The sequence below is a fragment of the Moschus berezovskii genome, chromosome 2 (genome assembly GCF_049115385.1).
Source record: "Moschus berezovskii isolate FMDL1 chromosome 2, NW_MosBer_1.0, whole genome shotgun sequence".
NCBI classification, from domain to species: domain Eukaryota; kingdom Metazoa; phylum Chordata; class Mammalia; order Artiodactyla; family Moschidae; genus Moschus; species Moschus berezovskii.
Genome location: NC_142461.1, coordinates 57203765 through 57220934, shown reverse-complemented (window position 1 = coordinate 57220934; position 17170 = coordinate 57203765). Strand labels below are relative to the sequence as shown.

The window sequence follows — 17170 nt, the reverse complement described above, 5'->3', positions numbered from 1 at the left end:
CTTTTGTTTAGTGAGGGAGACAAGAAACCTCTGTGTGTGTGTGAGAGAGAATAAGTCTTCTGAAGAGAGAAGCAAAGTAAGGGATAAGGAGTGATGAAAAAGAGGGCAGTGTTTTAGTGTGGGTGAGATAACATTTGAGCAGAGACCTGAGTGAAGTGAGGAGTGGAGCATTCTCACCACCTGGGGAAAGAGTGTCCCTGGGAGCAGCACTGCACATGTAGGCCTGAGCACCCCTAGGACCAGCAAGAAGACCGCATGGCTGGAGACAGCTGCCAGCGGCAGCGCTGTAGGGAACGAGATGCACAGTGTAACCAGGGAGTAGGGCATTCAGTGTCCTGAAAGCCATGCTAGAGAGTTTGGATTTTATTCTTGGTTTGATGGAAAGTCACTGGGAGTGCCATGTGTGATTTCAAAAGATCCCTGTGGCAGCCAAGTTGAACATGTGGAAAGAGTTAGGAGGCAGTCCTCCAGGTGAGAGAAGGTGGTGACTCAGAGCCTAGGGTGATAGTAATGGAGGTGGTGGAGTCCAGATATAGTTTGGAGGTGGAGCAAAATTATTTGAGCCAGGTGTGGGTTATGTGAAGTAGAATCCAGGAATACCCACAGAGTTTATGTGGTTGGTTTGTGGAAGTTAGAGAAAGCTACTTCTGCCTCTTGGTGTAAGCAGACCCTCAGCACGTTTGTTTGAGGAGGGCTCCGTTCCTCCCGTAGACATACCTGGGCGCTGGGCCCCACAGCTGGAGAAGAGCACGGGCCTAGTACCCCTGCTTGGCCAGGCATACTTGGGGGGGGGGCTCAATCCATGCTATCCAGTGCAGCTGCCCTGAATCATGACTGTTTTTGGCCTGAGCAACTGGGTGAATCGTAGTGTCATCTGAGGGACTCGGGAAGAGAAGCTGACTTGAGGTGAGGAAGGTGGTGGAAATCAAGTTCTATCTTGAGCTGAAGTCTGAGATGCATATTAAACATCCTAGAGGCAATGTCAAGTAGACAGATGGATATGGATTTTTAGAGGCCAGGTAAGGAGTCATCAGGGATGCAGACAGGTTTGCTTTTTTTGAGTTTGAAATGACAGCATGACAAGCAAGTGGAGCTCTAGAACTCAGGTTTGAGAACAAAGATTTAGATTAAAGATGCAGACTGGGAAGTCATTCTGCCTAGAGGGATATATGAAACACATTTGAGGGAAATTACATTGACAAACAAGAAGGTGGAGACCACTTTTGGAGTGTTGCCAGGCAGTGAAACGTGGGAAATGACTGCGGAGCGGCCAGCGTGGGGGAGAACCTGGTAATCAGCCTGATGGAAGACAAGGAGTGAGGGCGGGGCGTGTTGGAGAGCTCAGAGAGAATCCAGGCTGAGGGAGGCCGCTAAAGCTTGAGCGAACTAGTGAGAGGGAATATTGGGTGTGAAGGAAATTTGCAGGGAATTGAAAATATACTTTCAGAAGATATGCACTGAAAGGAGGTAACAGTGGGGTTGTGTATTGGTTTTTCAAAATAGGATGGTCGTATCTGATTAAGGCAAAGATAAGGGAACCAGTGAAGGAGGGACAGAAGAGAGCATAGATACTCTAAGCCAGTATTTTGCACAACAGAGGAAGGAGAGGTGAAAACAATTTATCGTCTTAATAAAGTTGTGGTTAGGGTCAGCTGTTACGGGGTCACCATTGGTATTAAAGATCTGAAGAAAGTATGAAAGGGAACCAATAAGGGGATTAAAATGGTCAAGCAGCGATGAAAGACTGGTTGGAAATGATGGAGAATCATTCGTAATAGTCCATCGTGTTTTTCTGTGGGCTCAAGAGCAGGAGGGAATTGAGAATAACAAATTGATCCAATTAAGAAAGAAGGGCACTTGGAACAGTGGTTCATAACCTGTAGGAGTGCATATCAAAATCACCTGGAAACTTTTTTCAAATTATATCAAATTGAGGTGTGGAAATAGGACGATTGCAATGGGAAGAGACATGCTTACATGGACTTTTAAAACATTCTGGATGATTCTTTTAAACTCCTATCCTCTTTCCACCCCCCCACCCACCCACCCACCCACCCACATACACGCATTTGAAAACTGTTCTGGACTTGAGGTTAGTAGGTTGACATAGTGCAAGCTGGGTAGGAGTAGTAAAGAGTAGCTGGAAGAGAAGCAAATAGACGGAAAGAGTTAAGAGTAAGGTTTTCTGAAGTGATCTTAATAACAGTTCCGTGCCGTCGCTCAGTCGTGTCCGACTCTGCGACCCCGTGGACTGTAGCCTACCAGGCTTCTCCGTCCATGGGATTCTCCAGGCAAGAATACTGGAGTGGGTTGCTGTTTCCTTCTCCAGGAGATCTTCCCGACCCAGGGATCAAACCCGGGTCTCCCGCATTGGAGGGAGACGCTTTAACCTCTGAGCCACCAGGGAAACCCTTAACTGCTAGTAAAATTTACAGGTGGGGTGTGTTAAGTTCCTGTTCTGCAGAACTTTACATATGCACATGAATCTCTAAGAAGGAATTTAGTATTTTAAGAAAATAGCTAACCATGGAACCCTTTTTTCCCATGGTACCTTTGGACTAGTTTCTACTAGAAAACATTTTGAAAATGCTGAATTAGAGAAGTCCTGCAATAGTTCATTCCGGTTTAAGAGTTCACAGGTTGTGGGAAAGGGAAGCTGTAGTGGAAAGCTGGCCTGTCCAGGTTAAAATCTAGAAAACAGCTCCCAGGGTATTGGATCGCTGGGTTACTTCCCATTCCAACAGGTCAACTGTTTTCTACCATTGAGTCCAGTGTCAGTTGGATCATCTCTATGAATGTTGAAGTTGCAAAGTTTAAGACAAAAGTGGGGATTTATGAACTATTTACAAACAGTGTACACTCCGTAGTTAGGTTTCTCAAAAACAGTGTTGGATAACTTTATGAAAGAGACCAAAATCCAATGGCCTTTTAGGGTAACTAGCCTTTCCCTTCGGAAAAGGCAATGGCACCCCCCTCCAGTACTTTTGCCTGGAAAATCCCATGGACAGAGGAGCCTGGTGGGCTGCAGTCCATGGGGTCGCGAAGAGTCAGACACGACTGAGCGACTTCACTTTCACTTTTCACTTTCATGCATTGGAGAAGGAAATGGCAACCCACTCCAGTGTTCTTGCCTGGAGAATCCCAGGGACAGGGGAGCCTGGTGGGCTGCCGTCTATGGGGTCGCACAGAGTCGGACACGATTGAAGCGACTTAGCAGCAGCAACAGCCTTTCCCTTAATTAATGACAAGAAAGTGGATAATATTAAAAGAAGATACACTTCGATGTCTAGGAGCACTCCATGTCAGTGACTTAGTATTTGGAGAATTTATCCACCTTTTGGGCTGAGGCAGAGTCACAGGCTTTGGGAATGCCACCCTGCCCCTATTTGTACTGCGTGGGCATTGAACTGAATACTACCTTTCCAGGGAAGTCCTGTTCTTAGTTTGAGATGATTAATACCAAATGTTGTCTCTGAAGATTTCCGAAGAAACCAGTGATTGGTGAGGACAGGGATTGTTGGCAGGAATTAAGACATTTATATAGCGTGACTTAGTTTTTAACAATGACATGATAGGAATTTTATGAGTATACAAGTCAGCTCCCAGCACTGAGACATGCTAAATGAAAAAGGTTCCAGTTTTCTGTCGTCCCAACTGTGTGTTTTCCAGGTCAGAAGTTTCCATTCTTCTGTGCCAATGATAGCATTCCATTCTTTCCCTCATGTATCTTTAATGTTGGATTTCCCCTCATGATCCTCTATGAAAAAAGAAAAATAACACACATGTGCCTCCTTTTTGCTTACACCAGTATTGTGATAAATTTGTGTGTGTGACCCCACTGAAGTATTCAAAGCACGTGGAGATCATTTACTGGTGACAGTTGTGCGTTCTACGTATTGATTTTCCTCTGGATGCCTGAACTTCTCTTTTCTTCACAGGTAAAGTCAGTGATAAACCTTTTGTTTGCTGCATATACTGGAGATGTGTCTGCACTTCGAAGGTATGTTAACAGGGTAGCATATGCTTTACAGATGTTTCTGGGGAGAGGGCCATTTTAAAGCTAAGTGAAGTTTCACTTACATTTCCCTCTAATAAAAATAATCCAAACAAAGTTATATTAAGTTTCCCCTTCCAGTGCCTTAGTCTTGGTGTAGCTTTATTTTTCTACTTCCTAGAAAAGCCCAGTCCTCTGTTTTCCCAAGTGGTAACTCTTCAACTGATCTCAACGATTGGTATGAAGTGTTTTACTGGAATTGGACAATGCCTTCTCAATCCCCATCTGCCCACCGCTCTCCATCTTTGGAGGTGAGGGAGGTGGGCAAATAGGAACACTTGATGATCTGCAGATCCCCAGGCTGGAAAGGTCACAGAGGACTGTAAACTTGAGATGGTGAATGTTTCCTCTTACCCAAAAAGAGCAAAAGCTAAAGAGCGGTGAAGTGGCATTTACCTAAGGCATCATGTACTAGTTGAACAGGGTCTCTGTTAGTGAGCCTAGTGAAGGATGACACCTTTCTCACAGGACCTTCGGTTGAACCGATGGAGGAAATGTTACAGAGGTGAATTAATATAACGAACAGCTGTGCTTACATTTTCAGGTTTGCTTTGTCAGCCATGGACATGGAACAGCGAGACTACGATTCTAGAACGGCACTCCATGTAGCTGCTGCAGAGGGTAATGTATGAACCACTTGTTTATTTTTGGTTTTTGAAACTTAATTTCTGCTTAACACTAAAACCTGCTTGTTCTACTTTGGCTGTAGGTCATGTTGAAGTTGTTAAATTTCTGCTGGAAGCCTGCAAAGTAAATCCTTTCCCCAAGGACAGGTGAGCCCGCATGTTACTTTCTAACATTGGCAGGCCAGGCTTTTTATCTTACAGGGCTATAATAGTTAAATGATGGGTGTATTTAAATCCACATTGTATATGTTGGAGATGAACTTGCTTTGAAGCCTTATAAAGGCAACAAACAAAACCTTGTTTCTATTCAGCAGATCATTCTTTCTCCTAGATCCTCTTGTTTACCTAAGGGAGTTCTCTTAGAATTATCTTGGTTAGTCTGTCAGTGCAAGTCTTGGTGTTTGTTAAGATAAAATAGGAATTTTGTCCTCCTGGGGCTTTTGACTACCCCAGGCAGACAAGACGAACATTTGCAGGGGTATATTAAAATGTGTAAGGAGATTACTGTTCCAGAACTCTATTGGAGTTCGTTGAAATTCCTGGTTTTGGTTGGAGTCAGTTTTAGAAAGCTACATGGAAGTTGGATTTTAACCAGTGCTTTGGGGAAGAGATGAGATCTGAGGGCACAGAAGCAAGAGAGGGGCAGTCTATCTAGAGTGGAGAGGTCAGCCTGGGATATGTTCTGCTCCTCTCCTCTTCCTCCTGGTCCACATGGTAACGTGACATTCATCTGCAATAAATCCTGTTCACAAGGTGGACGGTCACGAGAGGGTTAAGAATGCAGCTTAGGTATATACACATGCTTGAAGTAAATCCTGCACTAATACACTGGCATGTTATATAACGAGTTACATAACTGGGTGAGTCAGTGAGTAAGGAGAATAAAGGCTTAGAAGAATGGAAAAAATATTTGGTGGGAGAGGAGTGATTAGGAGTCTGGAGTGGATCTTTGAGGACTATATGAAGTAACTTTGTGGAGCAAGTTGATTATTTTCTAGCTGTTAGATCTTTCTGTCTCAGTAAGGTTTTACTATTTTTCAAATCAGTGGTTTGGGTTTTATTAGTTCAGCTAGCAGGAAATGCAGGAAAGTTATGACATCAGTGTCTGAGAACTGTTAGCAATTTGTTAAGTGTGGTAATACTCTGATTACCTAAAATCATGATCTTTATTGGTAATATTCTAAAACCTCATGTTCAGGAGACAGTTCTCCCGTTTATCCCCAAATGTCATGTCCACACCAGCTTCCTTCTTCAGAGCAGGGAACTGAAGAGCATGTTTTCTCCTTGCCTCCAGTATTTATAATCCCAAGTCAAACACTGTTTAACACAGGCTGGAAATATTTACTATGCTTTGCATGTTGAAGAATCAAAATGTTTTGTTTTGGTTTTTGCCCTAAATCAGCCTCTAGGAATGTGGAAATAGAAGTACCCATCTGAGAGGCAAAAGTTAGCTTAGTAACTAACGTGGTAACTGGTTATTCAGCGTTTTGATAATGTAAGCTAGATGAACACATCTTTGTTTCTCTATTTCATAGAATCAGTATCACCTCAAATTGGTAAAACAGGCTTGAGCAAATTTAGTGTATAGAGTTGATATTTTGCATTACTTCATGGAAAACAAGAGTCATTTAAAAAAAAGGTAACAGCTTTTTCCCAGAAAGACAGGTAATTATATGCTGTAGATGATTGAAAAGTTACCCCATCTCCCTGTTTCAGGTCACTGACTCCCTATGAAGGCTGACGTAGAAGTCAATAGGCAGTTTTTTGAGAAGCACATTTGTGTTAAATGTTACTTACATATAAAAGGTTACTTACCTGATTTTAAAAATTAAGAACAGGCTACCAAACTATTCAAAAATATTTTTAAATGAGATTACTTAAAAAACTTTTAGTTCCACATTGGGACCCCACTGAGAAGGTAAAAGGTTAAGAACAAAGAAAGAAGGAAAAGCAGAAGCTTGTGAGAGTGGCATGTGAAAAAAGAATCAGAGAGCCTACCATCCACGGAGAAGTTCAGTGACATAATAGCAGGGAGGGGATGGAAGAGAAGCTTAATAGTTTGTGAGGAACTAGGGAGGTAATTATCATGCTCTGTCATTTACTTGGGTTGTCACAGTTATGCAGTGTTGACTCCTCTTCCAAAAGGCTAGCTGATGAACCACTGCTGGCAGCTGTTCCTTTCTCATCTTCAGTCATCTTCATCTGTAGGACTCTAAAGAGCACAGCCCAGAAGCACACTTCCTATGGAAAGAGTAGCACTTCTGGTTGTGGAATGGGTCCAGTTGAGTCCCTAAAGTCCCATCCTTACCAGAGATAATGAAAATGTCAGTTCCTCTGAGGCCAGCCTTGCTCCTCCAATATTTAAGCTTTCATAAGACCATGGTTATTTCCAGACTTTGGAGATTCACTGTGATTTTACATTGACAGGAACACAAATTTTCTACCAAAGGCTAGGATGATGAATGTTACACAGCTGAGTTTTCTTTGAACATTGTATTTAAAGAGTGATCCCTTAGGCTTTTTATGAAGGTAAAGTTCAGGAATAGTAGAGGAATCTCTCCGACTTGTCAACACTAGAATTTCCCCTCCATAAGCACTTAGTATGAACAAGACCCTTTTGCAGAAGATGGTTTTCTCTCCTCCCCATATCCCAACTTGCTCTGAGGTCACTTTTTGGATTATAAATCTCTCTCTGTATTTTTTTCAATATTACTTGTAATACTATGTAAATAGCTAAATTTGAATGGCCCTTTAACCTGCATTTAAATTCTAAGATTATCATCTTCGTATAGAAATTCCCTAATGACCTTGTCTGTGCTGTGCTACTTGTTTAGGTGGAATAACACTCCCATGGACGAAGCGCTGCACTTTGGGCACCACGACGTATTTAAAATCCTGCAGGAATACCAAGTCCAGTACACGCCTCAAGGAGATTCCGACAACGGAAAGGAGAATCAAACGGTCCATAAGAATCTCGATGGACTGTTATAATAGTCTTAAGCCCAAGATTTAAATCACTTACCTATGTAATTGTGGAAAATGATTATGAAGAACGTGTGTATTCCTATCTGGTAGTGATGTATATTTTACAACATTGGTCATTTCAGTGTTACTGGAGTTTCTTCATTGTGCACACAGGACAAATCTGATCTCTTTGGGAAAAAATAGAAATAAAACAATCTCCCTCCATAATGTGAGCAATATTTACCTCGTGCATTGTATAATTTGATGTAAAAGATACATTTACCAATGCTAGTTTTACTGTGTGGTCTTCATGATTTTTGTGTATTTTGTGAATTTTACAGTTTATGGTGATGATCTGCTGATATGCATTTATAAATTAAACTCTATTGTACAGTCTGTCCAAATGAGTCAAGGCTACCTTTAGGCAAGACAGTGTAATTTTCATGACTTCAAATACAGATTTAGTTTGAGTAAACAACTATATGCACTTATGGTTAATGTGTTTAAAGTGTCTCCCATCACCCTAGCTTCATGATGTGACTCTAAAAATTATAATAGTTAACAACTGTTAGTAGGATAGACCAATTCTGATTAGACTTTATCAGGGAATCTGTTTAAGGTATGTTTGGTGACCAAAACACATGTGTGAATGTAGTTAAAATATTTTGGAAAGACCTCTTTCTATATCCCCTTAGACCAGCTTCTTTCCCCCAGACATTTAGCTCTTTGCCTCTTTCCTTTAGCTGGGAAACTGGGTGCTGGCATACTATGCAGTTTTCATGTTTTCCACAATAAAACAGAAAATGCCTCCTGTATCTGGCATCCAAGCTGTAGCTATGCCATTTGTCTAAAGGAGATGAACCAGAGACAGATTACTAAGCTAAATACAAATTAGTCCAATTCGTCAGCCAATAAAAGGAAGGGATGTGCTCCTGCAGCTCTTGAAGAAGATATTTTTCAGCTTTCAGGATAAATTCAGGCACGCTCTAAGCTACCAAAGTTGTTATGGGAACTGCTACAAATAACATTTGTTTTAAAACCTGTCATTAAAAGTCTGCATCAAGGTATCTATTCTGTTTAGGGGATCACTAGATCGTTCCCATTTTCTCCTGATTTTCTACTGTATATTTTTGGTGGACTTGAATAATGAGAAAAGGCTATTTCATTTTAAATCAAAATCCATCATTTGTCTTGAGGAGGAACTGCACATATGCATTATCCCGTCATACCTCAGAGGTATAAAAGGGTATGTTAATGAGGATTTCTGAAATTAAACACACACACACAAATGGACTTCTCTGAAGCTGTGTTTAGTGAAATGAGCAGAATCCTCAGCTATATGAATGCTGGCTGTTATGTTAATATAACAAATTCCTTTTTCTTCTCCTTTCTGTCAGCACACACTGCTGCTTCCAGGATTTATCATGCCCAGTCGATCCTATCCCACTCCAGCGGCCTCCAAGTGTTTCAATTACTGCTCCCAGTCTAAATCAATAACTTTGCCATTGTCCCTTATTGCCTAGGCAGCACCTCGGTAGGTGGAACATGGCGGGTGTTCCTTAACGGAGCTGCATCAGGCACGAAGCCATTCTCGTTTGCGCTTCTGTGTGGAGTATGGTGGGTGGGGGTTCCTGCCCCATGGATCTATCAGACATGTAGACAAGTAGTATTTGTAAAATGCTGCAGAGGAACAGCATTATTCCCAAAGATATCATGAGGTAGACACTCTGTAAATTGAAATGATTTGAAATAATTGCTCCAACAGCAGCCTGCTCTGTGTGATTTAAATGAAACATTAAGATAGGTCAGTTACATGACTTGAAGACTGCCAATGATTTTGAGAATTTTTGTTCTGTTACTTGGGAACAAAGTGTTTTCATCTTTTCTCAGATCAAAACTATTCTGTGCAATCTTTGTGGTTTAGTTAAATGTGCCCTTATTTACCCATGACGTTATTTAGGACTGTAGGCTGGGTCTTGCTCTGGCTATTTGCTATTGGCTGGTAATAGTAATGAACACGTTTGACTTAAATGCTTTTAACTGTGCTGTTAACTGCTGCCATCAGTATGCTCCAAAGATCTTTTTATTCTGGCTTTAGGATCATATGTTCTTTTTCGGTTCCACAGACCTCTATATGATGGTGTTTCTTTAAAGCTTTGTATACACTGTTGTTTTTGCTGGTCTCCATCCTAATGATCTCATCTCTGAGTGTAATGTGCTGTACCCCACTGCTGCCCATCCTGCCCTTCAGCTGCAGAACTGGATCAGCTATCAATCATTTGATGCTGTTATCTGCTTGGCAGGAACTGAATGACCTGATGCTGGATTTAGATTCTTTCTGGGGATTGTACAGCTATGAATGTATTTGCTTCCAGAATCTCCCAAAGTGAATCTAATCTTAAAACTGTAAGTTGTAAGTATTCTGAAATTGGAAAATATTTATTTTAATTGAAATCAGGTAGTGTTGCTTTTTACAGCTTAATAAACACATGAATCAAAAAACCAAAAATAATTCTTTTAAAAAAAGGTTTTCTCTTACATCACTGGGTTGGGAACTCCACTGAACATAGCAACTATGTCTAGGCATTTTTCATGCTTCCTATGGACCCAGGTACTAAGCCAGTAGTAGTTACTGCAGAAACTACTGCAGTAGGGTTACTGCAACGATTAGGATGAAAATTCTGTAAGCAGTTCATCCCTGAAGGTGAGAAGACACACAGGCATGTTTCCAGTCCTCTTAGAAGCTAACACTATCCTTTCACAGGAGGTGCTCAGTAAATATGTGCTACATTGAAATCTTTCACTAGGAGGGTTTGAACCTCTTTTAATGAAAAGAGAGGGTATTTTCACAAATGTCTTGACGTCTATTTGGGGAACTGAACTCAGTGCTGCTACACTGGGGTCTAAGCAGGACCAGCTGGTAGTGGCAGCCCCGACCTGGTCCATGCGTGTATGGAATGGCATTCACTCAAGAGCCAGAAACCCCTGGTTCAGGGTTAGCATGTGGTCTTCTAACCACAGAGAAGGTACATAAACACCACAAATGCCATGGCTGTCCATTTTCAACAAAGTTGTTTGTCACAAAGTAATCTGCTTTGCTATAGCAGTCAAACAGTTTGTCTATATTACTGACATTTTATAACTGGAAGAGACATCCAAAATCTCTACTCTCACCCTTTCTTAGATGAATGCCATTACTTTGAAATCATGTATATTTTTGTATAACCTTTAAATTATTCATAGCTTTTGGCTATGTTTGCTTCACAAAAGCTTTCTTAAGTTTTAATAGGTAAGATGTTTGTACTAGACATACGATCCAGTATCTCAGACCATCTTAAGTTCCACAAAACCAGAGATCTTTGTCTGTTTTACTTTGCCAATTTAGTTTCCCAAACATCTAGAATAGTGCCTAGCTCGTGGCAGGTGCTCAACATATATCTGGTGAACTAATAAATGAATCTTACTAAATAGAAGCCACTCAACTAAACACCCCTTACTCTGGGCACAGCATCCAAAAGTACCAGAGTTTTCAAAACCATTTCTATTTTTTTTCTTGGGATAGTCAGATGTGAAAGGAGTGGTTTGTTCAATTAAGACTTAATTTTCCATTTCAGGTTACAGACAACAAATAGACTTCCATCATTTAATGCTATTTACTGCCACTTCAGAAAACACTTTCCTGAAAAGGGAGAAATCCTAAGTGGTACATAAAGGTTCTATGCTTATAAAATACCATACCAGAAATACTCTTAAATAAACATCCCTTTACCAGTGTCTACTCAGTGACTTCTTATAATGATCAAATACACAGAAATACAAACATAACCAGCTAGGCAGGGCATTATCTGTTATACTTCATTCCCTGCAGAAATACACTCTTGATGTTTGTTATGAAAAAACTTGATATTTCCTAGATGTAAGTACTGCAGACAGGGAGATGAGAATAGTCATATTTGCTTTGAGGCCAGAATTCAAGCTATACCACCATTCCCTGATAGCTCAAGCAACAGATGAATCTAACCTGCCAGTTTACATCTACCTAGTGATTCTTCTATTATACTATTTTTTTTCCCCCAGCACTCAATGCCTTTTACTTTGAGAGGGTCACAGTTTTCTGGCTTAGAGCATCTTTGGATAAAAAAAAATGGCAGCTTTTTGTGTGGGTGCAGTAACCTCAGGAAGTAATATCTCACCTCATCAAGGAGGTGTAGATTTTAGATGCTGCTATGGAGACAATAGTCACATTGTACATGTATTTTAAAATTAAAAACTTACATTATAGCAGTATTGAAAATCATTTTAAAATAAATACCAAATTATTTCTGCACTTGGAGGCAGTTGTGGTGGTCACCAAGACCAAAGGATTTTCATTTGTTTGTTTATGGTACTCATTATGCTTATTTCCTCCACTAACCTACCTTAATCAGGGTAAGAGAGGGCAACACGTAGGAAAACGATATTGATCTTACTTAAAAATAAGGAGTGACATTTTTATGTTTAAACATAAAAGATGAGAAAAACATCAAACCTACACACAATGCCAGGAACTTTTAAAATCTTTACACCAAATATTATTTATAACAGACTAACTTTATAACTTTAATGCTTTAAAAAAGTAAACAAAATCTCTGGACGTGCAGGAAAATGAAACTATGCCAAAGCATTTTTAGAGGGCAAAAATATAACAAATAGCTAAATATCAGGAATTAGAAACACCTTTTTAAACTGCCGTCTTCTTTGTTCCTTTATCATTTTAATTTAAAAAGTCAACGCAAACTCAATCAGGTTCATGTCAATCATCTTATGTAAAAACTGAGAGGAGGTTTTAATTTGTGTTTAATACCAAGGAAAGTACTAAGTGCATATTATATTTAATGTAATACACATACTTTAGCTTTAACTTTAAAATAGACCTCAAGAAAACTTTATCCCCACCAGAAAAATACAGTATTTACATAAAAATATGATTGTGGTGGTGATAGCAGAAAAATATGATTCAGCTGCAGACAGCTGTTTGTGAAAGTTATCTAGGAGACCTCTATCAAGCCCACTCCCTAAACCACTTCTGTGTGTGTCAGTGCTAGGGAAGGGGCAAGGTAAGTAACACAACACAAAACATCATCCAGTCCAAAACAGGTCTAGAAAAAGCACAAGAGAGAGAGTGGAACCATTTGTAATGTATTTGTGAGAGAAACACATTTGCCAGTGAAAAATACGCAATTCTCAATGCAGTTACACAGGATGAGTTTTCAAATTATTGGATTCTCATAGTCTCCACTTAATGATTTGTCAGTTACTATTTTTTCTTCTTGATTTGAAAATTTTGACTAAACAAGACAAGTGAACCCACTTAAGAAACATGCATTAAATTTCTGAGTTTGTTCACATCTACAATTAATTCCAACTTTTTAAAAAAATAATAGGACTTGCCTTAAGAAAGCTGTTAATAGTTTGGCTCCCTTGATAGAAATGTGAAAACAGTTTCATTTACCAATTTCAATTTCATGATGAAGGCAGAATATATTCAACTTTGGTATTAAAGCTAAAATGGAAGATACTACTCATAAATTTGGAAAGTACTTCCCTCTATTGATATTAGCCAGCATCATAAAGCCATAAAAAAAGCTAACTCTCCGAAGAGAATCTCTCTAGTTTTCAATGGCCAGTGTGGAAAATATATATATCTTTTATCCTCTGCCCAGATACACGACAGCTTTGCACTATTTCACAGGCAAGCCACTGACAAACTTGAGGCTATATTTAAAGCAGAGAGAACAAATAAGAATAACCATGTGATCTATCCAACCACCTGTATCAATCGGGTCCTGACTATGCACAGCATCTGCTACATGCTACTAAATGTCTCACCTCTCCTAAAGGACTCACTCTAGTCCTGGTGATTTTGGTGTACCAGGATGTTTTTCATCTGTAAAACCCTCTATGTGGAGAAGGCCTTTCACTTTTACCTTCAATAAGATGCATGAAGCCCTTCAGAGTAACAGATGTTTCTGAATTAGGGAAAAATCCACTTGCTATCAACAGGTTGAAGCAAATTTGTTGGCCTTTCTTTAGTTTCCCTAGAAACACAGGATGTGAAGGAACACAGTAGCAGAAGGGAATCACGGGTGGGAAGGAAAAATGTCTCCAGAGAAGATGAGAAAAATTCATGCTCTAGACCGCATTCATCTGTAAGAGAGAAAATGCAGTGACATTACTACACTGGTCCTGTAAAACGCAGACTCATAGCTAACATTCCTTGTGTGTCCTACAGTAGAAAGACATCCCCCAGCAAAAATCCACCATGGGATTAGAGGGCCTCCAGCATGTGCTATCCATTTTCCTAGCCTAATCGAGACCTTTTATATCACCTAAGCTGATGGATTATTACTCTGCAGCCTACCGGCTTAATTCTGTCAATTCATCCAGGCTGTATAAAGCTTTCTGCTGTTGGGCAAGTCTGGGGACTGAGCAATGTGGCAAATTTGCTCATGCAAAACAAGGGTGAGGCAGTGCTAAGCTGCACACCAGAGGCAGAGACGGACCTGGGGAAAATGACAAATTTTCCTAAAAGGCCACTCAGTAGGAATAATAGATGAAGGCGTTTCAGGTACTGGCTAGACAAGCAGGCTTAGGAACTCCTCCCCCAGCCGTGCCTCTGGCCCAGCTGCCTCCAGTAAGGCCGTTCGTAGACCCAGAATTGCTCAGGAACTCCTCCCCCAGCTGTGCCTCTGGCCCAGCTGCCTCCAGTAAGGCCGTTCGTAGACGCAGAATTGCTCACCCACAGGACCCAGCCGGAAACAAACATCCCCCTCACGTCTGTGCTGGGTCTGCCCCTTACTCCAGGTGCTCTCAGCCAGGGGTGATTCTGTCCTCCGGCAACACCTGGAGACATTCTGGATTGGCAGGACTGGGTGTGGGGGTGTGGGCTACTGGCATCTAGTGAGGAGGGGCCACGGATGCTGCTATCCATTCTGCAATGCACAGGACAGCCCCACCCAGGGAATCATTCACCGCCCCCCAAAACACCAACAGCAACACGGCTCTAGACTACATGCCTCTTGAAAACTGAGTCCTGTTTTGCTTTTTTTTAATCCCAAGTACTCAATAGTGGGTGGTACACAGTGGGTTCCAAAGAAATATTTTGGATTGAAAAGCACAGTGAAGGTATTGCTCCTATGTTTCAGTCTGGCTGAGAGTAAAAATATGTAAAGATGGTGGTCTTTGGAGAGACAAAGAAAGCAAGTGAGCATGGATTCAAATCCTGTTACTGTGTCTTACCAGCTGTGTGATCAAGCCATGTTCCTTAACCTCTAAATCCCAAGCTCCTCATCTATTCAAAGAAGACAAACAGTCCCTAACAGACTTGTTGATGAAAGGGTTAAATTATACAGCATATGTAGAGTACTTAGTATGTGCTGTGTGCTTAGTTGCTCAGTCATGTCTGACTTTGTATTCCCATGAGCTGTAGCCCACCAGGTTCCTCTGTCCATGGGGACTCTCCAGGCAAGAATACTGGAGTGGGTTGCCATGTCCTCCTCCAGGGGATCTTCCCAACCCAGGGATCGAACCCAGGTCTCTAGTTGATGGAAAATAACAATTAATAAATGTTCCTACTAATATTAGCATTGCCCAAAGGCCTCCAGGAGAGGAGCCTGATTCTCATGTAGTCCTGGAGGAAAAAGTTTACTTTTCCTTTTCAAAAAGCCAGACTAAACAAATACTGCAGTCAGACTGCAGAGAACACTGGTGCTCTGTCTCAGGAGGCTGCAGTCCTCCGGCTCTAGGGCGGCACCAGGCGTCAGCTGCAGTGCCTGCTGCTCCAGAGAGACAACCCCCAGACACACCCAAACACCAGCCAGCTCCATGAAAGGTCTATTTCAGAGCATACGCCCTAACTCCAAGACTGGACGCTAGAAGGAAATCAGGCCAAGGCGGAGGACAATTTGGGACAGACAAGGTGGAGTCCAGCCAATTCGGAGACAGAATCCAACTTTTATTTTGTCTCACCAGTGCTGTGCCCATATTAGAGCCTGTTTTAGCTCTTAAATCTTCCATGGGTTTAATCCGGAGATTTCTATGTGTGCGTATGTGCAAAAATAGATTTTATTCTACAAACGAAATGAATAAAATCACCTGGAATAGAATGGATGGCTCCTGGGAAGGGGGAGAGGGGATCCAGAGCCATAAAACCATTTCCTAGTATTTATTTAGAGTAAATAGCTCCCACTGTTATTATTCCCAGGACACAGAGAAGCACAGAGAAAGCAGTCATGCTGCATGCACAGATGGAGGGGACTAATCCATCTTATTTTCTCAAGGTCACAGGGGATAATGGTGTGACAGAGGTGGAGCTCAGATTTCCAAATAACAAACACAAGCCTCTCCCCCAAAGGTTACGCTGCCTTCATCTTAATAAACCAGAGCAGCACACACTCAGTGTCAAGTGCAAACAGCTTCCCTGGGGTGCAGGTTTTAAATGAATCAGAGATGAGCTTTCTAGGTTGGAGGGGGGGGGGGTCTCAGGAGAGTAGACAAGACCATGCAGTCCAGAGGCACCCCAGGGGGATTCAAATATTCATTCCCTCATTTACTGACTACCTGATCTTAGGCAAATCTGTTAGTTTTGGAGAGATTTTTTTGTCTACATCTGTAAAATGGGAAAAATAATAACATCTAACTCAGATCAGTGTGAGGACTGTTACTACCAGTAGCATGCCCAGTACACAGTAAGAGCTTAACAAGTGTCACCTATTAATAGTGATGATGACCATGATGATGCAACCTGCTGCTGCTGCTGCTGCTGCTAAGTCACTTCAGTCGTGTCCGACTCTGTGTGACCCCATGGACGGAAGCCCACCAGGCTCCCCTGTCCATGGGATTCTCCAGGCAAGAACACTGGAGTGGGTTGCCATTTCCTTCTCCAATGTGTGCAAGTGGAAAGTGAAAGCCTGCTAGGGAACAATAAATAAACACACGGTTGTTGGGTTCTGTCCATTGGTCTTACAATTTCTAAACAGGGCTTTAGTTATATAAGTTTTGTGCTGGGCTCACAGAGCACTTCAGAGCAGAGTAGGGAGCTACATTCCAACAGAGAATGCAACCTTATACATGTCAAAATTTCGTTTTTCACTTGCCAATAGAACTATTTTGCTATTACACTACCTAAGCATTTTTCCAAGTAATTTTTTTTCCAGCCCCAACAATCAGGAGGGTGTAAGAAAGCACAGTCTCTGAAGATTTTAGCCCGCACTTCTGCAGGTGAGGGAAAAGGATAAGGTTACATGCCAGAAACTTGAGTCTAAACAGATACTACTGATAACACACAAATGCATTCCCTGAACTCAAGGATGTGTGACCCTGAACGCTGGAAGATGGCACCCTCTCAACCGGCATCTGCTCCCTCCCCGGCTTAATGCAGTCTGTGCCAGGACCACCCTCCTCCTCACCCCCCCCAACCCCCCCACCCCTGGCCCGGGCACACAGCGATAAAGACAGACTGGGGATGACTCAGAGAGGTTTTTTTTAA

At 41.6% G+C, this 17170-nt stretch overlaps 2 protein-coding genes across 8 annotated transcripts in view; one reads left to right on the top strand and one right to left on the bottom strand.

Moving 5' to 3' along the window:
- Positions 1-7935, top strand: part of GLS (glutaminase) — an 85292-nt gene extending 77357 nt beyond the window's left edge. For all 4 annotated transcript variants that reach the window (XM_055398844.2, XM_088828773.1, XM_088828779.1 and 1 more), the window contains 4 exons: positions 3939-4000; positions 4599-4675; positions 4764-4827; positions 7515-7935. In XM_055398844.2, the coding sequence (XP_055254819.2) occupies positions 3939-4000; positions 4599-4675; positions 4764-4827; positions 7515-7671 (360 nt within the window). In that variant the 3' untranslated portion in view covers positions 7672-7935. The remainder of the gene's footprint in view (positions 1-3938; positions 4001-4598; positions 4676-4763; positions 4828-7514) is intronic.
- A 4866-nt stretch (positions 7936-12801) lies between these two features.
- Positions 12802-17170, bottom strand: part of STAT1 (signal transducer and activator of transcription 1) — a 41019-nt gene continuing 36650 nt past the window's right edge. For all 4 annotated transcript variants that reach the window (XM_055397787.2, XM_055397790.2, XM_055397789.2 and 1 more), the window contains one exon: positions 12802-13830. In XM_055397787.2, coding sequence (XP_055253762.1) covers positions 13816-13830 — 15 coding nt within the window. In that variant the 3' untranslated portion in view covers positions 12802-13815. The remainder of the gene's footprint in view (positions 13831-17170) is intronic.